At 34.6% G+C, this 26,914-nt stretch overlaps 1 protein-coding gene across 2 annotated transcripts in view; it reads left to right on the top strand.

Annotated features, from left to right (window-relative positions):
- PHF14 (PHD finger protein 14) overlaps window positions 1-26,914 on the top strand; it is a 158,776-nt gene that overhangs the window by 19,159 nt on the left and 112,703 nt on the right. For both annotated transcript variants that reach the window (XM_027911068.1, XM_027911074.1), the window contains exons 5-12: window positions 8,517-8,676; window positions 14,123-14,234; window positions 16,475-16,612; window positions 18,345-18,491; window positions 21,868-22,138; window positions 22,718-22,824; window positions 24,287-24,382; window positions 25,930-26,033. In XM_027911068.1, the coding sequence (XP_027766869.1) occupies window positions 8,517-8,676; window positions 14,123-14,234; window positions 16,475-16,612; window positions 18,345-18,491; window positions 21,868-22,138; window positions 22,718-22,824; window positions 24,287-24,382; window positions 25,930-26,033 (1,135 nt within the window). The remainder of the gene's footprint in view (window positions 1-8,516; window positions 8,677-14,122; window positions 14,235-16,474; window positions 16,613-18,344; window positions 18,492-21,867; window positions 22,139-22,717; window positions 22,825-24,286; window positions 24,383-25,929; window positions 26,034-26,914) is intronic.

The raw sequence follows: 26,914 nt of genomic DNA on the forward strand, positions 1-26,914 counted from the left end.
GATTGAGAAGATTTAGTTTGCCAGTTTGTTCTGAGAAGTTCTACAGTCTGTGCCAGCTAATTGACTATAGATGTTGGTTAATTTTTCACACTTATGGTTGATTCTTTAGCTCTTCACAATTGATTTTAATAATAAATACTTAAAAGCGTATATAAAGTAGTTGTTGTCATGTTCTGTTTGAATAGGTGAAGTCTCAGAGAAAAATAAGCAGTCTCTGTAGGTGAAAGTAATTGATGGCTGTGAAAAGAATGTAAATTTCCCCAGCAACAATTTCAAACTGAGCAATTTGGAGTTTTACTCAATGTTTAATGTATGTGTTTCATTGCTAGATATGTAAATCAATTTGTAAATACATTAATATAGTTTCAAGTTGAAATAAACATTTATTTCATGTATTGTTTCTGTACTTTGATCTTTTCTAATGATAAGTAAGAGCAGGTACTATTTTAAATCAGAGTTTTTTCACTAATTGTTCAATTGCAGCAAATAAAAATGTTATAAAAAATTTGGAACGTTTTAAGCTTTAGTTTGATTTAGTGATCATATATATCTATATATAAATATATATGTGTGTTCAATAACTTGGAGACTTCTGCATTCCACCCAGAGGTCTTTGACTTATTGTATTACTTCTAAATGCATGAGTAATATATGAAGACACAGCCAGTCATTAAGAAAGTGCAGTCAAAACCAAAATGCAATGCATCAGTTGCTTTTTGGTCCTGTTGACCTACACATTCAGCTCAGGTGATTTCCAAAAATAAATTAAAAAGTAGTTGAAGAGATAATTACTGTCCAATCATGTAAAGATTGTCTGCAACACTGAGAATTATTTCAGTTAGTAGAGGCAAGGTTTACTGTTAATATCATTGGCTTTAATCTGTACGTTGTAGCTGTGTGCCCAGATCATGGACATTGACTGTATTATTATTTGTGCTCTTACATGCAGCTGCTTTGTAGTTTGAAAAGTATGTTCCAGTAATAAGTGAGTCTGTTTTGTAAACACGTTGAAATTCAAGAATATATTTTTATTTTTGCAGGTTTGCTTTAGTAGGTAGGTTGAGGTGAATGCAGACATCATGCTGTGTACTGAAATTTGTTCTAATATTTCAACTTTTATGTTTTTTATAAAATGACTTTCTATCATAGCATTGAAAGAAGAGGCTCCAATTTATGAATTGGATAGAAATCAATGCAGTGATTTTTACCTGTGGTTGGGAAGAGTAATACACCCATTTCTGGTGAACTGATTTTGATTCTTAGCAATTGCCTTTTCTCTAGAATAAAACCTAAGATGCCAGGTGTCCTGAAATGCTCAAACAAAGCTGCTAGAATACCACAGGGGTTTTCTTCATGGTTTTTGTATGCAATTTCAAGTAGTATTGTAAATGAGTATGTTTTCTCTATTTTTCTATAGCATGATAGATAGTTATTTGGAAGGAGGTGTACTCCTTTCACACCCTACAGGTGTCCCACCCAGGGACTCACATAATGATGATATTGGCAGTTTGATTGTTCTTTCCCTGAAGGCTTTTTTTTTCTCCTTCCTTATTGACTATTTCAGAAACTGTTCAGCCTCACAGGGAGGGATCTTACACCCTTGACTTGTGCCTTTGTGCTCTGCTGAAGTGGAAGTTTCTGTCCACCACAGAACCTTTCAGGTGACTGGGAAAGGTTTTTCAATGACAGCCACCTCCGTTTTAATATGAAGTTATTTACTAGCCATGAAAATGCTGTCCCTGAGTTGAACCAACTTATTTAGGACACTAGGACTCTCTCCCTTCGCAGAGGTGCTCTTGCTCTGCTTTTAGCTGTTGGTCAAAGTGTGGCCCCTTCACATGAAGATGAGCCTTCTGGTTGCAGTCTCAAAGTGGCTGCATGCCAGCATAGTTGTTGACAAGAATCTGTTACCCTCCTTCAGGGGTGTAAGCTAATGCTGCCTTCTGTTTTAAGTCAGGCAGGGTCTAGATCTCCATTCACTCTAACTCTGCTAAGTTTTAGCTCTTCTAGTACAAGGCAGCTTATTGCTGTGCATACTGCTCAGTTACCTCTGCACCTATGTATCAGCACCTTTTCTTTTTAAGTACCTAGTGCACTGGCTGCCTGTTCAGTCATGATTTGTATTCCTGTTGGATTGCTTACTTGCATTAATGGAGTATTACATAAGGTCTTCATGGGAGAAGAGGGCTGATAATTCATCTGGGAGCAACTCTACCAGTGCTCATGTGGAAACAGGAACATGGCCAAGATTTAGACGAGGGTTCTCATTCAGACCCCGAGTCGCTGACCCTTACTAAAGACCTTTACTTGCTTTACTGAGAAGTTTTGTGATTGCGAGAAATTCAATTTCCTTTCCAATAAAACTATTTGCTGTGTAATGTTCATACCACTTATATGGCCTGCATCACTTGTCCAAAAGCTACCTTTTGTCTGCAGACAGGTGTCCAGGTATTTGTGGAGCAAATAAATGGTTCAAAATGTAACTGCCTTTAAAACTGCTCAAGTAGCATACATGTAATGCTAATTTAATTTCCACTCTCTGTTATGTCTAAACAACCTGTAATTAATTCATAAGTGTATCAATTAAAAATTTGTTCTCATTTCACATATCAGTGTATCATTTCACATATCAGTGTATCCCTGTCCTGTCCCCACCCTGCCAAAAAAGAGAAAAAAAAAGTCTTTCTTACTGAATTTATACAGCTGCTCCTCAGAGTTTTTACTTATATGTGAAGATAATTGTCATTTCTTTTTATAAAAGTCTTCTTTAGGCACTAATCTGTCATTTTGGATAAATGGGTTTGTGGTGAGATCTTGTAATAGCAGGACACCCCCAACTGTGTTGTCAGGTTTTTTGACATATTGATTGCAGCGTGTCTGAAGAAAATGTCTGGCACGCATCATAGCATGTGCCATAACTGTAGGTAGTACATTTGCCAGCTGTTGCCCTTGGGTTAGGTGCTGTGAATTAAATGAAGAGAAGTTCTACATTATTTCAGCTATTTCTTTTCCATCCCCTATTTTTGTTTCTTACTTTACTTTGATACATATGTCAGGGAATAAAATTTCTCTTTCTAAAAGCAATAGTGTAGTCACCACTACGATGCTTTACAGTGTAGTAAAACATTTTTGCATTTTAATTTTGCCCCTTACTGTGGTCTACTGCTGTCTGATATAAATATTCATTTTTCAAAATTATGTACTTTAGTACTCTCCATTTACAAAGTAAAAATACTGCTCTGAATTTATGTTGCATGGAATTATTAATGTATTTATTTTAAAGTTTTAGTCTAATTAAAGATTGAATGAAGTGTGTTTTGAAGAGTGTGATCTTACAGCATTAATTTTGCAAATGTATGGTTTACCATAAAGTTCATATTTTCACGATCTTTACAATAAAATAATGTTTCATAGTATATGTAGATGTAGTTAGTATATGCAGATATCCTGTTTGGCAGAAGATTATCCTCCTAGAGAAGAGGAGAAACAGCTGCAGCCAAGGCAACAACTGGGTCTCTCTTTCTCGTTCTCTCAGTCATATAAATTTCAGAACGATAGTTTTAATGGTAGCATTTTGAAATGCTCACAATTTCATTTCATTTCGTTGACAGTCACATAAAAATATAGGCTATTGACAGAGTACAAGGACTTTAAAATCAGGGAATAAAAAGTTTTGTTTTCTGTATATAGTGACACACATTCAATAGACAGTATGGCTGTAATCATAGTATGTAGATGCCATTAACGGAAAGTAAATGTTGTGAAAATTGTAACTTTATGAGTTTCATGTGTTTAAATTCATACTAAACCGCTTTTATCATTTAAGGTTAAAGGTGTTCAAGGAGGTGTCAGACATGGATTTATGAAACAGTAATCTAAGAGTATACAAACATGAGGATTTAATGCAGTTTGAAAAGGAGCTTGTAGGGGTATTCTGAAGATCCAAACTTCAGGATTTTTGTGAATATTAGGAAAGGCAGCAAGCACTTTAAGCAAAGTGGTTAGGAAGTTTTTTATTTTCTTCGACATCCGATCGAAGAGGTGGGAGGTTGACTCAATGCCAGATAGGCCAGAGATGCAGTGATAATAACTAGAACTAAACACGTCCTTTACAAGTTGTGTATCCTTTCCTCTGTTATCCTTTCAAACCTTAAGTACTCACACTGTCTGTACAATTGTGGTGCTTTTAAAAAGAACCTAAAGATTACATTCTGATGCTTTTGCTTGTGGTGAGCCCTTAGGTTGCCTTGTGTTCCAACACCAGTAATTCGCAATAGTTCAGTGGGTCTGAACAACTTTTATTTGATCATCAGCACAGCTGTTTAATACTAGAATATGATTACTTACCAAGCAGCAGCTTTGTATCTGCATCTCTGTGCATTTTGAAGAGTTGAAAAATAATACTTTTTGAAGTTTTTGGTAATTGGACCAAAATAATTCTTTCATCATAGCAAAAGAAGGCAGATAGTGAATTGAACCTTTGTTGTATTCAGCATTTTTAAGGATCCTAAAATGATGTATTTGTCTGTTACAGATGAAAGAATGTTACTGTGGTAAGAATATGAAAATACAACTGTTTTTAAAACCTCAAAACTCTTCATGTACATATTGTAACTGTTTAGACAGATTTGGACAAAAATGCATTTAGATTTTATATCAAGTGCCTTTTGTACTGCAGGTCTCATTTAACACACAAGAAGTCAGTTAAAACCTTGCTGTAGAAAACACCTTTTTTCCTCATTTTCAAAGGCAAATAGGAGAAATAATAATCTCTTATACTATAAAGGTACTTGAAATTGGAAAATGAAAGCTGCTAAAAGTGAGGAGTTCATATTTCTCATTAGTATTAATTAATTGCATCTTCTTGCTTGAATGTATTTGATAATCTGTTTATCTGCAGTTCTGGATTTTGACACAATGTTCATAGCATTCTGTTATTTAACAATGTGATGTTAATATGACCAAACTATTTTTTTTTCTGGCATTTTCTATTGCAATTTGTGATTGCAAGAGAAGAAATAAACTCAGAATATTGAGAAATTTTGGGTTTTCATTATGGTTACTAGATAATATCCAGAAAGTAGATTTCCAGTTCTTGAAAAATTGTAAGATATTGAAGTTTTTTTGTTTCTAAGTGTGTTGGAACAATTTTGACCTGCTGCAGTTAGGCTGCAGAATTAATAGACATGTAATACAATAAGTAGTATAATGTTTATATATAGAAGTGATGCAACTTGCAGAAGAGACTGAGTTATTTATTCTGGAATAATTAGCACATGTGATGAGAGCACTGATTATGGGAGTATAGATTATTGTGCTTGCTCTGTTTTCGACTGGGCAGAGACTTCAGAGTCTTTCACATCCCTGGTGAATTCTGTAATGATCTTAACTTCTCATTGTTTCAAATATACTTGGAATGAGATTCAAACTTTTAGCAAAACTGATATATTTCTACAATATGGTTTTGTTCTGAAACTGCTTTTGTCTTCCTATCCCAGTTGAAGTGATATGAAGAGAGGTGGTGTTCCTTGTCGATCTGAAAAACAAACATTACATCTGCTCCTGTACACACTTGGCATCTGAATCTTAAATGATACCATGATTGTGCTAAAGATGTTATTCTTTAAATCAGCACAAGTCTGTTTTGTCATTGAATATTTTTTTGTTCTATTTTGCTGCTTTTGAATAATGAAAGTTTTATTATTTAAAAATTGAGCTACTAGTAATATTTTGCTTGACTCTATGTTTTTGGCCTTTAAGGAACTGTTAGTTTTTTGAAGGAATTTAATCCTCTTCTTACATTCTTATGATTTTTGGCGTCAAAACCACATTTGTTTCTAGCTTTACAGACATTTCACTATTACAGCTGTTAAACAGATTTGTATTATCTCTATGGATATTACATTGATGAAATTTGATCTCTCCTTTGGTTTCTGTTATTATATAACCACCCAGAAGTAACAAATGACTCTTTTTAACAAACACAAGAAAAATTCTGGGTTAAAATACTTGCATATCCTTAACAAGTGGTTTCTAATAAAATTTGAGACTTAACTCTTCATTTTGATAAGTATTATTAGATCAAATTTAAGCTTCAGCTGTTGGGTCCCTGGACTTGAGTAGAAAGTATTTATGGAGCATTACCTAATTACCTATTTGAAAGTATTGTTCGTAAAACTGAGTTTTGTTTCAGTGTTTATATACATTAGTCCTAACTCCTCCTAGAAAGTAAACTCCAGACATGTATTTATCAGCAATGATTAATGGTAATCTAGTCTGTTTTCTCCAGCTAACAACCACCACTTTTGCTGGTTGGGACAGTATTGTGCTTAGCTTTTGCAATTAAGGAAATGAGTAAACGTTTCCTTGTCTGTCAGAGATCTTAAACTCTATAAAACTGTCACTAAGTTTTATATACAAATTGGCACCAAAAAAAAGGGTTAAAATTATGGACAATTTCTTTTTTTTCGCTTCTTACTGTAAAAAAAGGATCTAGATTTGTATTATGTAGAAATCATGTTTAATGTCAACACATACGATAAGGATGGAAATAATTGCAGTGCATTTGTGTCATTTTCTAGGAAAAGGGATAAAAAATAATCAGGTATAAATGACTGATAAGTATAATAAGACAAGTATTTCAGAATGAAGTAAGACAGTTTGGGGAAGTCATTCTAATTTTAGCAGTCTGATGGCACTTAGGTTAGAAAAGCAAATGTAACTACTTTTGGTTGCTGAAGAAGCATCAGTGTTTGAAAGAAACTAATTTTATTTTGCTGTGTGGATCGAGGACAGTATTACCGGTTTTGTAATGTAAAGAAATTTTTAGTAATATCTGGAAGTCTGAGGGAATTATAAAAAGGTTAATGATTCATCAGCTCTGGGATGTCAGTGGACTGTGTGTTTGTACATTAGTTTTATTGCTGAAAAGGGGATTTACTGGCATGTATTCGAGATTGTGTTATTAGAACTTAAAAAAAATTACTTTCTGGAAAGCTGCTTAAAGCTGATGTCACATTATAAAATAGAAGATGGGAGTTACCTTATGTGTGAGCTGTACAATCTTGTATATCTTTAATGAAATTGGTCTGTGAATGCTCTTCTGCACATTACTTGTCCTTTCATTCTGGAAGGAATGAAAAGAAACATTCTCTCTTCTTATTTAATTCTTATTGATGAGCCTCATTCTTAATGAGAGACTATATTTCTTAAATGATTCCTATAGTGTTGCTTATTTCCTAAATGTAGTTTCATTCACTCAGGCCTCTGTTTCTGTCGGAAGGGGAGCTAGAGCACTGTTGCTATTTTATTACAGCCAGTGGGTAGTGAAATACACTAACAAATCATGTTGATATTTAATTGCAGAATTCAATAATATAACTTCTCTGAGAGCACAAATGTTGATCACTATATTTGACAAATAGCTGAATTTAATCTTTTAGTAAAAGTCACTACTGTGTTTTAAGTGTTGACTAATATGTTCTCTCTTATTGAATAGCAGCTAAATGTTCAAAGTGTGGGATATGGAAAAATACAGTTTTCTGGTGATTAGCTTTAAGATTTTCCTTCTTGTCATTTGCAGAAGCTCTTACTCTTGTGCAAAATTTAAATAACAAGCTTCTAAATCACTCTAAAAATACTGTTTTCCTAAATTTGTGGTAATTAAGCACGCATAAGCACCTTAATCATAAAGAATACAGTGGATATACTGAAGAGGAATAGAGAAACGGAATGATTGAATCTAGGCATATTTTAAAACGAGGTACAAATGACAGTGCTTTAAAAAGAAATAAATTCTTTATCAATCACCAGTGTGATGTCTCAGAACTGTCAGTCTGTGCTTCACAAAGTATGTTGGTTTTGAAGTTGCAGGAAGCATTTTTAAGCTCAGACCTACAACTTAAAGTAGTCAAACAGTGGTTTTATTTCATGTGTATATTCTCTTGTCTTTGATTTGGATGCTGAATGCAAAGTGGAAAACGGAGTGCATATTTTTTGACTGGATTCTACTGACATAATGAACCTCTAGAGAAAAAAACAAAGCACCCTTCCCCTCTCTCCAGAAATGATTATTTTCAGGGAGAAGAGCTTGTTGCATTTAACTTGAAATATATTTCTTTATTTGAAAAAAATGCATTGAGTTTTTCCCAGTCTTTATTTTTTGCTTTAAGTCTTGTTTTCTTAACTTTCCATCTTAATAGAAAGTCTAGAAGAATACTGTGCGTTGCTAGAAAAATAAAGTAGAACAGTATTTTTCTTATTGTTTTTCATTTGTAATTTAAGACAGTCACATAAGATAGATTACTTCTTAGAATTAAAGTCTCTTTAAAATGTAAATTTGTCACTAACAATAATATTTTCAAAAATACTGTAAGTTTTCTTGGGTATCTCAGTATTTTTCTGAATATCATTCCCCTGAATCTATATATGTGTGCTTTCTCCTGAAGTCATAACTGTCATCTACTTGTGCAGTTGTCTCTTTTCTGATATTGGTCTTCCATTTATCCTGTATGTAGGTTGCTACGGTGTTGATGGAGAGAGTGACTCTATCATGAGTTCAGCTTCAGAAAATTCCACAGAGCCTTGGTTTTGTGATGCATGCAAGTGTGGTGTCACACCTAGTTGTGAATTGTGTCCCAACCAGGATGGGATTTTCAAGGAGACTGATGCAGGCAGGTAAGACTGAATAAGTGATGTTTTGAATTTGGTACCATCTTACATTTAAAAGATTGGGTTTATTCCTGTGGGAAACAGTTTCTATAGGAGACAGTTCCTTAGTCTATTCCTATAGGAGACAGTTCCATAACTTAAACCTTGTACAGACTCTACTCAAGTCTATTGACTTTCAAGTATGATGTAAGTGGGAGGAGAACTACATGCTTTTTTTTTCAGGAGAGCAAAGGACTGGGTCAGTAATGCCAGGTAATGGTAAAAAGTAGCATAACAAAATTATTTTGAAGTTATGCTAGAGGCATTCAGACAGACCCAGTATATTATGGTTATTTTGAATTATAAAAATTATATTATTGATTTTTGAGAATATGCTTTACTTCTGTTAATTTCTAACTAGAGGTTGGCATTTTAGGATGGAAGTCAGGTCTAATTTGAGAATAAGCAGATTCATTCTCATGTGATTTATTCCATTCCTGTCACATATGCCAGTCCTGTCACATAAATTAAGGTATAAATATTAATTGTAACTAATTCTCTATAATAAAGGAGGGCACTGGTTTATGAGTGTTGTCTGATTTATGGGTAATGGTACTGTTTTTTGCTGCGTGGTTTTGTTTGCTTCTTTTTTTTTCTTTACGGACCATGACAAGTAAGTTCTTTTCCCATACATTTTGTGGTTGTATAAATTGCAGATGTGTGGTAATAAACTAAGCTTTCAGATACTGAGCTTGTCATAAGTGTTTACAAACAAATGTTACACAAATGAGTCAGGATTTGTAGTGAATAATTTTGACCTCACAGATGCAGTAGTGTTTCTTGTTTAATACTTAGGGGGTTCAGATCCTTGTTTTCTGGTCTGTATTAGGTTCAAGAGTGTCTGTGCATGTCCTTTATAAAGCTTTTATACAATTAAGCAAATTGTGCTATTTCCAGTTGTTTTAATAAGAATAGTTTTATAATCAAAAAAAAAAAAATGTAAAGACTAAAAGTCAATTGTGTAACAGGAGATGTGAGATTTGATATTACCTGGCAAATTTTATTTTAACGTTTTTATGCCTGTGTTCTGTAAGCAATTTAAGCATTATAAGTGTGATTTTCCATATAACCCTAATAGAATCTACAGTCAGCATTTTAAAAATTGCTTAAATTTCTTCTTGTGAAATGGTGTTATGCTTTTGGTTAACCTGAAAGTATTTTCTTTGTGACATTAGTTGTCTGTGCAGAAGCACCTGCCTGCCTTGGTGATTGTGGACATTATCACAATAATTTTTTATTGTTATTATATCTTTATCTGCTAGATAATGTGACACTGCTTATCAGATGAATAGAGCTTATGTACTAGAAAAAACCAAATACTAATTACTAAAATGTAAAAATTCCTATGTTCTATTATTTTTTTACAAATTTGAATTCTCAAGGGTAGGGAGATACGGTAGATGAAGGGGAGTGTCTTGGGGCAGTATCCATGATGTTTTCATTGTACTCAGTAAACTACAACCCAGTTCAGTGCTTTTCTTGAAATTTACTCAGGAAGAGACTACTGAATAGAGATTCCTTTAACTCACCATTGCTCTTTATCCCTTTTTAAAATAAATTCTTCATATGCATCAGTGCTGGAAATTACACAAACCAAACCTATTCAGTTTCTCTTCATAATCAAGTTGGAATAACTTCTCTCTTCCTACATGAGAGGTGAATTATTAGAATAATGAGGTGCTTAATTTCTCAGCAGAAGCCTTTTCACATTAACCTTACAGTATCACAAGTATAAATATGAATTTATGAAATTTTGCTTCTCAGAATGCTATTATCCAAAAATATAAATTCTGTCCTTGTTTCAGTATGGAGTTTTTCTTCTTCCCTAATCAACATCTGTCATCATTGCTTCAAGCTAAATGGATGGTAAAGTAACAAGGAAGATTATTCTTTTTTGATTACCCAATTTGTCTTAATTACAAGCTTCTAAAACATGTGCAGCTAAATAAATGAGCAGGAAAATATTTAGAACTGGTATTAAAAGCAGCTGAAACTCCTTCAGCTGTGAACTTGACTGACTCATGTATGTTTTTTAATAAAGATTCAGGTCTGAGTTCATATATAGGTGGTTAAAGAAATGAGGCACTTGTGTGCCAATCACACTGAAATGGCAGTTTAAATCTGTAATGCTGCAATACTTGGGTGACATGTACTAAAACATTTTGAGAAGGTCAGTATGAAGCAAGCAGCCAGCTGTTGGGTTTATCATAGATAAACTCCTACGGAGTGCACCAGCATTCAATACACCAGTGGAGCATGAAAAGACTGTGCAAATTAAATTGAGAAAGCAGCTGCTTGTAGAAGATGTGTATCTTCATATTGAACTTTTGAGGGTACATTTAGAAGTCTGTATTAAAACTTACTATCAAGAATCTCCAACCAGAACCTTGGATTTTTGTTAAGAATAGTAATTGCGGAGATATGTAACTTCAGCTTATATAGATTTATTCTATATTACACATTTTAAATTGAAGGAAGAGTATAGAAAAGAAGCCCTACAGAATTCAGATTTTTAAATTTACAAACAGGCAGGCTGTTTAGCTCAAGATTACAGGTCTCATTCTGCATGTGGTATTTTGCTTTTAAAAAATATTTTTATTTCCTTTTGCAAACAGGTAGAATATGCTCATTTAAATGAGGTATATATTTTAGTAAATGTATAATGTTTACCAAAGTACACATTTAAGCACATACATGGACTTTTTCTTATAGAAGAGCATTTCTTTAAGGTATGGTAATGATTTAGGCTGCTCTATTGCCTCTTCTGGATACAGCGTGGAAGGGCAGAAGTGGTACCCACTGCTCCATTATTCCCCCATGGGAATATTTTATGCCTCCATTGGATAAGTGAGGAGTCAGACAGGAAATGTATTTTCCATATGCTAATGAGAAGAATCCTATTTTTTGCATATAGCATTGTATTAAGTTATGGTGGTGTGCTGGTATGCTGGAGTGTTTATACTGTAAAAAAAATTCGTAATGAGCTCTACTTTTCTGAGCAGCAAGAAGTTTGGCAGAACACTTAAGTATCTCAGCTTGTTCTCTGGCAGCTAGCAGGCTGTCATATTTGTACTTCATTATTTACAGACAAGGTTGTAACTCATCTTTAAACTTGAAATTTTCTTTGCATCTTCCAATTGCTGCAGTGCTGTCACCAAATCATTTTGTGGATGTGAAGAATACTAGTGAAATCTGTGAAGACAAAGCAGTGCAGTTCTTGCATGTAAATGTGTATTTGGGATACACATTATTCTCTTTGTTTTAAGTTTTTGTATTTTAAAGGGAATGTACCACTTAGCATCTCAAACCTGAGTGATGTAACTGTAAGGTAAAAACTTGTTTTCAAATACACAGGTGAAAAGTCTTGTCAGATGTGGTACAATAGGTCAGTCAGTGTTGTGGCTTATTTTAGGTTTACTGAGAAATTTCTTATAGAGACCGACTTAATGGCTTCTGAGTTGGTCCACCAATCTTGTGCATTGCAAGATCATTTACGTTTGTAAAGACTGGAATATATATGTATTTTTGAGCTTGCTACTGGACCTTTCATATTTTTCTTTTTTTGCATTTGTTTGGATATATGATTCATAAATAATTAATGCAGAACATAGTAAATCAGAATGTGATAAATTCCAGCATTGTAGGTCTAATAACCACTGATGAGAAGCATGCTGCTTTGGGAAACATGAGAAATCAGGGTTACATGTAGCTCCCGAATAGTATAATCATCAGCTTCAGTATTTCTCTCATTTGTAGACAGCTAGTTAATAACAGATTAATAAATATGCTATTTTAAGTGCACCTGAACTCAGGATGTTATTACTCTGGTCTAATTGAATTTTTTAGATTTGAATAGAATTTTTAGATTGACGTACAAGGAAAGAGGAGGGAGAAGAGACAGGCTGAACAGTGATAGAAGATTGGAAAAAAAGATCACAGCAGCATGGATATGTATTTAAGTAGGTGATAACAGGTCTATACTGAACCCCTGGTGAAAGAGCCAAGGGAAGAAGTGTTTCTCATATCATCATAAGTCTTCTTGAATACAGGGAGTAGATTTTATTATTTGACTAGAACAGAAAAGAATTTTTGTCTGCACTGGTGATATCTTTGCTGTTAAACATTAATGACTGGTAAGGTCGTAAAGTGCTGAATTAACATACTTGCTAAAGGTCAAACACAGGATATTTCAGCTTAGTTATGTCTGAAGTCCCTAGTTCTATCCTATGTCATGATTGACATGAGCGTTGAGGAGCTCATAGGTTCAAGGTGATAGCTACATATCTCTGCAATTGTAAGACCATTTTCTTGAATATTTTAAGATAACAAAAAATAGCAGTCTTGACCTTCTGTCTGTCACAGTTTGCTCCCATCTGCTGTCTTAGTAAAGAGTAGCAAATAGTTGCAGAATTATGATAAAACTGAAAGATTATTTGAAGTAGTTTGTCTTAGTTAATTTGAATCATGCATGCTGTCTCTGCAGAACAGATTTTGAATTTGTCCCTGACTGATGGTTTGTAACAATGAGAGTTGCATCTTCTAGAAAGTGTTCATGACATGAAGAAGAAGAAAATTTGTTTTCTGCTGTAGGGCTCAGTTTTGGTAGCTGAGAGTTTCAGGAGATTAGAAAGATGTCTGTCAAAGGCAGACTTCAGGCTGAAGCCTTTACCATTGTGTGGTATTTAATTACTAGACACTGAGGTCCAGATTCATGCTGTCTCATTTTCTGCCCTTCCGGGTTGAAGATTTAGACTTAGTATTCTGCAGTTTGTTTATGGCGAGTGGGGAAGAGTTACAACTAAGTGACAGTCTGTTCATCTGAGTTTCAGATAGGCCTTTCTGTAATACTACCCAGATGTGTTTATTACTGAGTAATATTACTGTCCTATTCACATTGCTTTAAACTAGTTAGTTTTGGTGATATTAGGTGTAACTAACAGTGCAAAGTCTAACTGTTGCTGTGTTTTAAGTACTTCATAGCTGTATGCTTGAAGCTCAGAGTTGCTGTGACTACCTGTGTAATTTTGTTCTTCCCCTTCTTACGCCCTGCCCTATCATGAAAGTGTCTGTCTGCCTTAGCTGATCAAAATCTTCATATACCTTTCATGTTGCATGAAAAGCATGTGGAGCCCCACGTGAAAACCACCAGAACAGAAAGGTGATGGTACCCCAACCCTTGATCCAGACAGCCAGAGCAATCCCAGTGGCTTTGAAAGGCCTTACTCTGTAGCTCAGTGTCTGAGCTGCTGAATTCCAAATAGGCACTCCATCCCTTCTTCTAATGTACATTTCTTCAAACATATTTCTTCTAGCATCCACAGCATTTACAAGGCACTTTGAAATCTGCAAATGGTGAGTGTAATACAGAATCAAAATGTTGATAACAGTAACCTAATTTTATCTGCTGTTTTAGGTGGGTCCATATTGTTTGTGCCCTCTATGTTCCAGGAGTGGCATTTGGAGATATTGACAAGCTGCGGCCAGTAACACTAACTGAAATGAATTATTCCAAGTATGGTGCAAAGGTACGTTTAGAAGAGGTGTAGTGCCAACGGGTAGCTCTGTTGTATGTTTTTACATATAATAGAATAGCATACATCTTCCCAACTTAATTTTAATTTTTTATAGCAATTTCACCGAGGTTCATATCTAAAAATGAGATAAAGTTTGTTCATTCTTGTTATACTGTTTGTCTTCCCTCCATTTCCTTACCACTGTTCTCCATAATTTCTGTCACTTGTTTCCCCCCAATTTCCCTATTTTTACACAGATACGAATTTCTTTTAAAGGCAGATTGACAATATCAGTGCAAAGTGAAGAGGATTTATGAGATGAGAAATGGGAGAGTAAGTTAATTAAGGAAAGGGCAGATGTACATTCAGTAAAAATTACTTCAGAGTCTATATATAAGCTAGAATGAATACAAGCTAGAATGCATACAAAAAGGTTGTTGCAAAGCAGTATTTACAAAAATCCAAAGCAACATGAGCCCCTCAACATGAACCAGAAAATGTAATGACAATGGAAATGGTTTTACATGTAAATGTTTTCAATCCAGGTCAAAAGTGATCATGAACAAATGATACAGAAAACCATTGCAGTGGGCAGAGAATAGCACTCAGTAATTTGCTATATACTGTTTCTATGGCTAATGTAGAGAGTGTGGAAAAGACACATCTATCAGGCTAATGTGAGGGAAGGTGGTTGTATGTCTGCAGCTCTAATGCTTCATTTCTGCAAAGTCAGTTTCATTTTCTGGAATGTCAGTTTGCTAAGTTGAACACTAAAGGAAAATATGTAGTGCATTTTTTAAAATATGTACAATATATAAAATAAATTAAAACACTTTGGGTTGCCATGTACAACATACCTATATCAGGAGCCTGGGCCTGCTGAGGCATTTAGCGTTTTTTAGAAATGTTTGTATAAAAAAAGTTTGAAGCAAGCACCTCAGACCCTGCAAACTGTTGTTGCAATGAATCATGCTCTTTAATAACGAGTGATCTGTAGGAGCAGGACAAAGAATTTGGGCATATTTTTTTTCTGTGAGTAAGGTGGAAGTGAACTGTACAAGTGAGGACTCATTACTCTTGCAAAGCTGTAAATGCACATTTATGCAAATGCATATAAATGCAAATGTAAATTTTTTGTATCAAGTATGGAAGTCACAGCTTATTTAGCTAAATTTCCCTTGCTAAACCAGCTTGGTATAATAGTCTTTTTTACTTAATTTCTTATCTGTTACGTGATGCAGCTACACAGATAAAGGGTACCCTTCTAGTGTAATGTGTGGGTGTTTTGAGGTTCTTCAGTTACAGAGCTTTCCTTGCCATTCCTTTCTATTGTTTAACTTTCTTCATGGAGAAGTCTTCTGTAGGTGATATACACCTTTGCTTTATATTCAACGAGTAGGAGACTTAAGAAATGCATGCCTGTATAATTTTAGATCATCTTTATGCACTGGATAGCAGCACTGCTTGAGCAGCCCATGTTTCCATTCCCTGCTTATGTGCTCATCACTCTGGTTTGCTGACACAGCTGTTTGGTATGAAATTGTGGCAAGGAATGGATCTGACTGAAAAATAAGTTTGTTGGTTTTTTTCCAGGTCACATTAGGGGATGTCAGTTTGCTGTGTTGCAAATGATTGTGCCTAGAATTCACATATCTGAAACCATAGTTCCTTAATTAAGTGAATTGCAACCTTCTTTACTTATATTTATGATTTTTGAGTATTTTTTCCTGCATTGTCACACCTTTACTCAGTCATTGTTTATCAAAAGAACAACTACATAATTATCTGTGTTTTTCAGTCCAGAGCACTGTTCTTTTTTGTTGTTGTTGTTTGCCCTCTGAACTTGTCAAACAATTGAGCTTTTGCTGAGCAGTAGTGTTTTTTTGATACCGTAATATCAAACCTTATATAATATGTGTATATATATATATATACCTTATATAATTAATTGTACTTGAATTGCTTGGGTGGTATTTAGTTGTTGCTGTGAAGGGGAACGCAAGACATGGAGGGTCATATAAAAATTCATGCAACATGCCATTTGGGTTGTTAAAACAACCATTGCTTGTTGAAAATTAAATCAGTAGTGGGGGTTGAGAAAGCATGAAGCTTTAAGTAGTGTCAGCTGTTGGGAACGTACTTGGTTTCCACACAGGAGCAACCTACCCAGTTTGGTTTTTATATGTAAGATGTAAATTACCAAAATGCACCTGAAATATTTACTGTGGCATTTTCCATTCTTCTTTATAAAGGAATGCAGTTTTTGTGAAGATCCTCGTTTTGCCAGAACTGGTGTCTGCATTAGCTGTGATGCTGGGATGTGCAGAGCTTATTTCCATGTGACTTGTGCCCAGAAGGAAGGCCTCCTCTCAGAAGCAGCAGCGGAGGAGGTAGCTATGGAAAGGATAGAATAAAAGACCTCTATTGAAAGCCTGTGAAGACAACCTGAAATTGTGGCGTTTTTGTTCACAGAACCTGAACACAGTTTTTGTAAATAGGTAACAAGGGGACTGTACAGGGAGAGCTCTTTGTTCACCAAATTGTCCAGCCTTATGAAATTGACTGGAAAAAAGGGTAGGGAAAGTTACCACAGCGGTTGGCTTAAGAGACTATCAGTCAGTGAATTCTAACTCTATTTCTTGAACTTCACCTAGGGTGACATATTTACCTAGCTGTTTGTGTAATGTAGTAATCTCTGTTTCGTACCAAATAGGACTTTTGAAAAATTAACTATATTCCTAATGTCAGGTTTTTTCATGCATGTGTTCCAGTACTTTCTTCAAATTGCAGTACAGATATGTGACTTTCCTTGTGGTAACATTAATCCTGGGAATCAGAATGAAAAGGAAATATTTCTAACTTGCTGATAATTTCTTAATATCTGTTCTTAGCAGCTCTTTCCTGTAATATGATCCAAAGCAATTTAGATTTGAAGCTCCTACTTCCCAGTTCATTTTTACGGTATAAGTACTTTTAGATTGCCCAATTTCATCCTGATATGTATCATTTGGATTAAGCCTGTCATGTTCATAGCTGCTCAATTTAACTTATTGCCTTAGGAAGTACCACAGGTAACACAAATACAAGCATTACTTGCACTGTTGATCTTGACACTTTAGTTTCTGAAGATAGTGGACCACTAAGGGATTCATAAAGGAGTCACAAAATACTTTCTTCAGTTAAGCTGATAAATAGGAAGATAGCACGTTGCCTCGTTGTTGTCCTTAATAAATTATGTATAATGTTGATTTTTCAAACACTCAGTGGGAATTTTTTCTAGACATATGCATTTACTTGCCTTTCCACCTTAAAATGTTCCATGTTCTCTGTAATCAAAACATTTTTAATCAAGACCTCACACAATCTAATTTTAGGGGCTGCTAATTTTTGGAAGTAAGCTGTCACATACTGTGAAAATCTAAATGAAAATAAAATGTGCTTGTAAGGAAAGTCTGTGTAGATTTTATTGGTCTATGTTTTATAGGTGGATGAAGGAAAAATTGGTAGGCAAATAATTTATGAATATTTGTATTATTTTATGAAGGTAGACTGCTTCAAGTTTTTCTTCTTAGTCTATACCTTTATGACTGTTTCTACACTTTTGAAAATGTGCTGGGAAGGAAATGTACTTCTCAAACCATATCTGAGAGATGATAAATCATGTGAGGGTATAGCCACCGAAACAGTTGGAAGAACATTTGAGAAACGAAATATATTGCCTTTGATATTATTCAGAATTGTTAAGCACTTGTAGGATGTAGTGTAAAAGACACAGTGAAGCAACAGAAAATTAACAATACATGTTATATGTTAAAGGGATTTGTACTTAGAGATTTATTTTACCTTTTTTTTTTTTTTTCTGGGAGTGCAAAAATAGTGCAGAGATTGAATAGTAGAGAGTTAAATAGTTAATGCATTTAAAAACATTTAGGGTCATGCGATAAAAACAATGTAAAACCAGCTTATGTTGTAAATAACATCAAGATGAAAAAATTGATTTAGAAAAATATGTCCATTTGAACATGTGAACTGATTGTCAGAATGTTTATGCTGCTCAGAGCCTTTTGGCCTCGTATGTCTTACTTTATTTTCGTTCCCTCCCCTTTGTTTTCTCTGAAACAGGATATAGCTGACCCTTTTTTTGCTTATTGTAAACAGCATGCGGACAGGTTAGACAGAAAATGGAAGCGGAAGAACTACTTGGCATTACAGTCTTACTGTAAAATGTCCTTGCAGGAAAGAGAAAAGCAGCTTTCACCAGAAGCTCAGGTACTGTATTCATGACACAAGTGCCTCTGTTTAATCATCCATGCTAAACAAGGCAGAAATAAAGACAATGAAAAAATGTTTTAATAGTAGGAAATTAAATGTGAAATATATTGATAGTTCATGGTGATTTAACAATGCAGTTAACTATTTGTAGGTTTTAACCTCTAAAATAATTCCAAAGTATATATGTATATCATATATATTTCAATAAATATCAAATATGGATATATAGCAGCACTGCTTGTCTGAATTGAAAAATATTACTTTGGTTTTGAAGCAAAAAGTTGGTAGTTACTTTTTCATTTTAATTCATAGATTTTGTTTAACATTTTCTTGAAGGTTCTTAGGAAAAAAAGACAACCAGACAAAAAATTAGACTTATTTCTATGTCTGTTCAGTATTAAATTTTTCCCTTAATATCTTGAACTTGACATAAGAGTTTAATTTGCCTAAAATATTGCCTGAAGTGATAAATGTCCTGTTGATATCAAGATTTCAGTCCCTCTGAGGAAATCTGTGTACTTGCATATGTTTCGATATGTGTTCATTAATTTTCTGATTCTGAAGAATTTATAGCATAGTTTACTTCACTGCTTAGAGTGAGCTGCATTCCATGTAAAAAACATACCTGTGTAGAAAAGCATCTTGTTATCCGAACAAATCCTGGCTACTCTGTTGTAGCAGTTAGCAGGCGCTAAATAATGGAAGTCATTTATGGGAGAGAAGTAACTGCTTTTTTTCTGACCTCAGAATTGTAATGTGATGATTGGAAAATGAATTTCCATAATATCAAACTTTTTATTTAAAAAAAAATCATACCTTTTTAGTTCTTCAAAGATCTTTGAATAGAAGAGAATATTATTTTAAAATTACCTGTGCTGTTGAGAATGATTTTGAGCGTGAGCAAACTTATCATAGAAGCATTTTGAGTAATGTATTTCTGTGGAGTATTGAGCTTCGTGTAGCTTGATTTAAAACTGGTTTCATAACTCTTGCTGAATACACTTAGCTCTCAATTACATCAAAATGCACCTGTGTAGGGGAGACATCACAATGATATGATTACTACCCAACATAATGGTAAGTGCTTGTTGTGCAGAATTAGTTTGGGTACAACAGGGCTTATTTCAGGCATATATTATGCACTGATGATAATGCTGATAAGTTCCTAGCATTTCTCTCTCTTCCTTCTCTGCAGTTTTTTAGTCTAAATTATTTGGATTAAATGTTTTGAAAATGGAAAGAATGACTGGTGAAAACTGAGGGTAGAGTTATTTGATGTGGTGTCTTAGGCACCTTGCAACATATATGGTAACTTGCATACATTTTGTACAACCACTTGTTTTCACTATTGATGGCTTTGGTATTGTATGATTTTTCATTAGTATTGTGTGTATATCTGAGTTTATGTGGATGAAAACAAATTGGAAACTTGAAAAATACATATCCATGTCCAGTTGTATGTACTGGGATTTTATGAAATGTTTGTCTTTGAGTGGTTTCCGTGTCATTAAAGTGCAGAACTGTAAGGGATACTTAATACATACTAGAAATGTCTGACTAGAGAGTTGACACAGAGTGTGTTTAAATTCACCCCTTACCTTACCATAGGTTGTCTGCATGAGGAAGATAAAATCCCATCAGTAAATTCAACCATTTTTTGTTAAATAAGGATTTTATCTGAGAAATAAGAATCTTGAGACAGCTTTGTCTGGGGAAAAAAAGGATTGAGAAGTAAATATATACATATTTATATATGTATATACATGTTTATATATATCTGTAATGTGTGCATACATATATGGACAAACAAATGCTCATTGCCAGGGGATTTTTTTGGCTTAAGCAAGATCTACAAACATTGACCTAACATAAATAAGTACACAGTTGTACAACAAAGGATATTTGATGCCTTGTAGTCCAGGCAGGAAGAACTGAGACAATAGTGTGGCCCAAGAAAGTTAATCCCTCTAAAGAGTGTAGTAACAAAGCAGTCTAGGACCATTACTGCTTGTTGAAAGGTGTTTTACATTGAAATATAATTTACTAAAATATTAATTAAAAAATGTACGTTCCTTGAGCAAAGAATATACTTGAAAACTGCTTAAATCCAAGTAACTTAACTTGAGGATTCCATTTAGACATTAGTCATTTTAGTCTATTATCTTTTCCTGCAATAAGGCTCAAGGTATACATTTGTATGACATCTTAAATGACCTCAAAGGTTTCAGAACTGAGCATGTAATCAGTAAAGAAGCATCTTAGCCGTGAAGGAAGCTGTGATCCATCCTTGGTCCTTCCAGTGGAGAATAAAGTCAAGTGGTGGCTGGTGCCTGCTGCTGTGGGTCCAAGAGAAAAGCCACTGGGGTCAGAGCTGAACTGTACATCACGTTTGCCATGTTTTTTGGTCATTAGTGTTCAAGACCTAGCAAGGTAATGTGTTAAACTGTTTGCAGTATTACCTTCAAGGATTCTCTTTGTAATCAGAGATGTTCCTTAACCATAGAGTGTATGTATATGCACACTTTTTTGCTTTTGTCTCAGGAGTATCTCACACCATATGGTGGTGCAGTCACATTAGTTTAGTTTCGTCTTTGTGCAGGCAAGTAAACAACTTCTAGCTGATAGTCAGCTGGAATTGTGCCTCTGAAGGTTTGTATGTTGATGTCATTTTCTGCCAGAATTGCCACTCCATAGAGTTCTCTCAAGACAGTGTTTTCCAACTGTCAGTAACAGCTTGATCTTCTGGGGTAGATCTCCCAGATGTTCCCAAATATGCAAATGTCATCAACAATATATATTGTGAGCTTCTCTTGTCTACTTTACTTCTGTTTGGCTTTTGCTTTTGACAAATTATAATTAGCAAGTTTAACATTTATAAGGAGAAGTGGCATTGAGAAAGGAATTCGTATGAAATTATTTCAAATATGGCAAAAATGCTCCTCATCAACTTTTATTGCTCACATAGATAACGATTTAAAATGTATCTAAATGTATTTATGATAGGTCAACCAAGGCTTTTTCCAGTAGTGAGTTTTCATAGTCCCATCAAATTATCATTAGAAGGAGTTGTCTGAAAACCAGCAGTCATCTGTGCAGTTTTCATTGGTGGGGAAATCTCGTCAAGAAATGTGTGCATAGCTCCAGAACTTAGTGAAAGGATAACGCCACTTGTGTATGCATTTTGAAGTAAAATGGAAGGTCTATTATGAATGGCTGTTTCTTGAGTTGTAGAGTTCTAGAGTGAAAATGGCGTTGATTAGATTGTGCGGCTTTTGAAATGAAAATAAAATGTGGATGCATTCCAAATTATAACTTAAAACTAATTTTGGATTGTTCCTTTTATGTTTTTAATTTGTGAAATTCTTTATTGCAGGCTCGGATCAATGCCAGGCTTCAGCAGTACCGTGCCAAGGCAGAGCTGGCCCGCACCACCAGGCCACAGGCCTGGGTTCCCAGGGAGAAGCTGCCGCGACCACTCACCAGCAGCGCTTCAGCCATTCGCAAGCTCATGCGCAAGGCCGAGTTAATGGGAATCAGTACGGATATTTTCCCAGTGGATACTTCAGATACTAGTTCCAGTGTTGATGGAAGAAGAAAACATAAACAACCAGCTCTCACTGCTGACTTTGTGAATTATTACCTTGGTAAGGGTGAAAATGGCTTATTTTCCTCAATGAAAAAAATATCACTTTACTACATTGAGCTGTCCTAATTCATTGGCTTTTTTATTTTACTTGCATTTAATTGTTACTAATAGATAGATGTGAATTGTGACTTTGTTTTATGTCAGGTATATTACTGCTTGGTATCTTTATTTACACAGAAAGTTATTTTTTTAAAAAGATATTTCAGAAAATAGTAACATCTTTCAAGTATAAATCAGACATTAAACTGTCTTAAAGGAGGGAATAGAAGCTCGGGTACCTTTTGGTATAATATTTTTTTCTTTAAATCCTCCTCCATTTCTATATAGAATAGCACGACTTTGTAACTGTTTGCTAGATGACTGATCAAAGCTCATAATTTAAACAACGGCAATATTTATGCAGCAAAATGTAAATGTTATGACCATTCTACTCAGTCTGTGTAATAAACCGGTAGGCTATAGTTTTGTGTCTTTGTATTGTTATGGTTTTATACTTCCTATTGCTTCTTTTTTTAGTTCATAAAACTTAAAAATACATAGTCAAGAATAGGAAATAATGCAATTTTCTTTTAAATAGAGAGAAATATGCGCATGATTCAAATCCAGGAGAATATGGCTGAACAGAAGAACATCAAGGATAAACTAGAAAATGAGCAAGAAAAGCTTCATGTGGAGTATAACAAGGTGAAGTAAAAGTGATGATAATCCATTGTGCTGTTTTAGTATTGCTATTAACTTTGTTAGCATTTTTCTTTCCATGAAAGAAAATGTCATAGAATGAAGATGCAAACTATTACTTCTTTTAAAGCAATACTTAAAAACATATTTCTTCTTTTAAAAATACTCAGTAGTCTTTCTTCCCCATACGAATACTGAAATATTGTATGTTGACTAAACACAAGCTCTTTAACTGACCCCACTGAGAGCTCCAGTACAGGGATAGACAGGTCCCTCTCAGGAGTCAACCTGTGTCATAAGGTCCTTCTTTTTTCCCTTCTTTGTACGTATTTCGTTTGAGACTTCAAAGCAATAGAGTTTGACTCTTCATCTCTCTCTCTTTTTTTGTTTGTTTTGCTTGTATCTTAATTTGAGGTTCTTTTTGAACCTGCTTGGTTCTTTGCTTGGAGCCCTATTTGATAACTGGCAATCTAGGATACTTTGTTACTTATGAACACAACTCCACCTCCAGCTGTGTTCATCCTAGATTTAATGACTTGACTAATTGGAAATAATCAGCATTCACACACCCATAGCATCCTCTGCATGCTTTTTTTGAGTATAACAAATTTGTGGTCCATAAATTATTGCATTGCTCCCCCCAAAATATTGCTAATATAATTTTTTAATTCATCATCATGGTTAAAAAATAATTTTGTGCATTTTTACTAAATAATAACTAGTTTTTAAATATTTTTGAAATTTAGAAATACTGTCCTTTTTGTGACAGATGACGTGTTGCAATTCTTGCTGAATCTATCAAGTGATGGTTAATGATGACAAAAAGTGGTGTAGCTTCTAATTCCTAAACTCTGTGTGTTTTAAATGAGAACATATGGAAAATGTAGCAGCAGATCCATGTGAAGTACTCAAAGATGATAAAGGCAAAGGAAATTGTGTACGGGGCTTTTAACATTGTGCATGGGCTTTTGGGTGGCAACTAACAGTTACTTACAGAAGGAAAAAAAAAACGTGTTTTTTTGCCTCTGTCCTTCAATACATTTTGTCTCTTTCCATGAGTGTGAGTGGATATTCTTAAGTATGGCAAAAGAGAGTTTTAATCAATTTATATTTTTACTTGTTATAATCTTGCTGCTTAAGTAGTGTGGACAACATATACAAGATGTTACTGTATTTTAGTTTTGCTCTCTACTTGACTTTATGAAACCTTGTTTTTATGCTGAAATGCTTCAGATCAAGTGGCTGCCCAGTTTTTGATTTACTTCTCTTGTATTACTGAATGGTTGCACTGATCTCAGCTATATTGATATGAGTTTCATTGTTTCTTTAATCCCACAATAAATTAATGCACCCTAGGTAAGTAAGAGGTTGAATAAATTTTATTAAATAATTATTATTATATATATTTTTTAATAATTATTTTATTGATGAATTTTTATTCCGGTTTTTTTTTCCTGGAACTTTTCAGCTGTGTGAGTCCCTGGAAGAGCTACAAAATATGAATGGAAAACTACGAAACGAAGGACAAGGCATTTGGGCTCTTTTGGGTAGAATCATTGGACAGGTTGGTTGGTTCTCCTCCCTCTCTCTGTGCTTTACAGAAGGTGGCAGAACTAGTTTTCCAAGAATAACCCTTTTTGTTTCTGTTTGTCATTTCTATGACCAAATAAATTGATTTGATTTGATCAGACCCAGGCTTTACTCTGGGGATAATGCTTTCTGATTGAAGTACCTAGCCTTCTACAAACCACCTACTGGGAACCCATAGCTTAATTTTGTTGTTGTAATAGTGTTCTTGTTTCCAAAATTTTTTCATTTAGTGTAAGTGATTGACCTGTCATTTGTGATGAACCTGAACATGAAGCGTTGAGTTAATCCTACTGGTTTTGTATCCATATTGTCTTTAGCTACTGTAGGCTTCAAATAATATGTTAACTCTTTATGGCTTTTGTAAGAGATAAATCCCTTTAAATGCAGTGGTGGTGTGCAACTGGACAGAGCAGAATATTTTGATGAAATGAATATAAATATCTAGGACAGTAGAAGATTTGGATTACTTCCTGTTGCCAGCGATTATCTTTGTTCTCACTGATATGGGAAAAAAGAGAAATGTATATTCTTGCAGTGTTTTCAAATAAGGTTTATGTCAGAGGTATTAAAAGGCAATGTCGTTTTGTGTGTGAGAGGGAGATTGAAATAATTTCCAATTACGATTCAAGATTGAAGAAACTGCTTATTGTGAAAATGCAGTCATACAGTTAGGTCACAGTTTTGTTGTGCCCTTTGGTACTGCTGAGTCTATGCTGCTGTTCAGAATATGAACCTTACATTTTATTTATGTAGTAGTAGTTCCAGAGATATGCAAGCCTTTTCTAGTTCTGTTTGTCCACCCATCTCTCCTACTTGCATAGAAGAATTCTCACATAATGTATCTTTTGAACCAAGGATATTTTTCTCTCCTTTGACTAAGTATTTAGAAATATATTTCCTAATGCAAATGTTACTAAATTTAAAAAAAAAAAAAAAAAAGAAGAGTTGAGCAGAATTCATTTACACAGCTTGCATGACATTTTTTTTCCAGTTGGTTGAACAGATGCAGACCCACGGGACTGCTGAGAAATGACTTTGATAGATGGTTGCTGTCTGAGAAGCCAGCATACTGCAGATTAGTAGAAATCCGAAGAGAGTCTCGTCTGCTTTGTGGAGGGCTTGGTCCAATAAGATAATTTTTCTAATTAACCTATCGAGCACCAATGTAGCTGCAATGCTGCGGAAAATAAACTGCCTCAGTGTTCTGTCAGATTTGTGAATTTGCCTTTCCTTGTTTCAGTTGCTTTGACAAATGAATCCTTGCCCATCCCTCTATTGGAAGCTTAAAGAATTCTAAAAGCTAGAAATCTTTCTGTGTGTTTTTTATTGAACTGAAAAAAATGAGTATAAGATTATATCACAAAATCATAGTGGGATAAATGTGTAGTTGCTCTTGTCTGTAAAATAGCTAGCTAAGCAATCTCCCACTCATCATTATTTGTCCTTCATACATTGAGATTGGAGTGGTGTTCTTTAGAAGTGTCAAGACTCATGTGTACTGCATTTCTTCAAATTCAATAGAAATTGAACATACCAGCAATTTTACGGGCTCCTAAGGAAAGGAAACCAAGTAAAAAGGAAGGAGGAGCACAGAAGACATCTACACTTCCGGCTGTACTTTATAGGCAAGTAATTAAATCGTGACAGAATAGTAAGTTACAGTTTCAGAAAGGGTTCAGAGAAAATTGTTTACTTCAGTTTTTAATAAACAAAATGCTTTAAAGTTGTCTATATGTTTTTCTTACTTTTGAATGCTAAGTGGAGTAGTGGTCAATTCTTCACCCTAGCACACATCAGTAAGATTTGGGTGGTTTTGCTAATTTGATGGCAGTGCTTTAATGGCAAAGGTAACTCTTTGCATCTGAAATAGAAAGGTCCCTTTTTAATGTGATGTGAAAATTAACTGTCATCTTGTTTTTTGAATGCAGTCATCTAAGTGGATGACTTTGTGAACAGTGATATGCTGTTTAGTCACAGTGGCTGGCTGCATAAAGCACTTGTCATATGAGAATTTTTAGTTTTTGCCCATACTAAATTGCTCTACTTCTATTTTTATTAATTCCCAAGAATATGAAATGTATTCACTTACTCTGTCATTGTTCCAGCTTCTCCCTTTCTCCGTAAGCTGTGAAGCTACTGACTGGGTTTTTTATTAAGCCTAATAGTGTATACTAGGATTCCAGAGCATGACTGTGCAAAGTACACATTGTATTGGATCTTATTCTCTCACCACAGCTGAGAAGTGACATCCTTATCTAAGAGCAGCAGCCAGGCCTCCAACCACAGCAAGTGGTGTCTTACCCTGCTAGAAGGCTAAATGAAGATGATCTACATGAGCAAAAGTTAATTTTAGTGCTGCGAGAGATAGAAATCTTAGGAACATGGTGGTGGGCTGAGGATTTGACAATTTAGATATGTACACAAATAATAGGAGTCATGCCTTACTAGTTGTTTCATTCAAATCCAGTCATTTAGTTTCTCCCATGTGAAAACCTGATCTTTTCAA

The sequence above is a fragment of the Empidonax traillii genome, unplaced genomic scaffold, assembly GCF_003031625.1.
Source record: "Empidonax traillii isolate 1590-97213 ecotype Southwest subspecies unplaced genomic scaffold, ASM303162v1 scaffold30:size3273891, whole genome shotgun sequence".
NCBI classification, from domain to species: domain Eukaryota; kingdom Metazoa; phylum Chordata; class Aves; order Passeriformes; family Tyrannidae; genus Empidonax; species Empidonax traillii.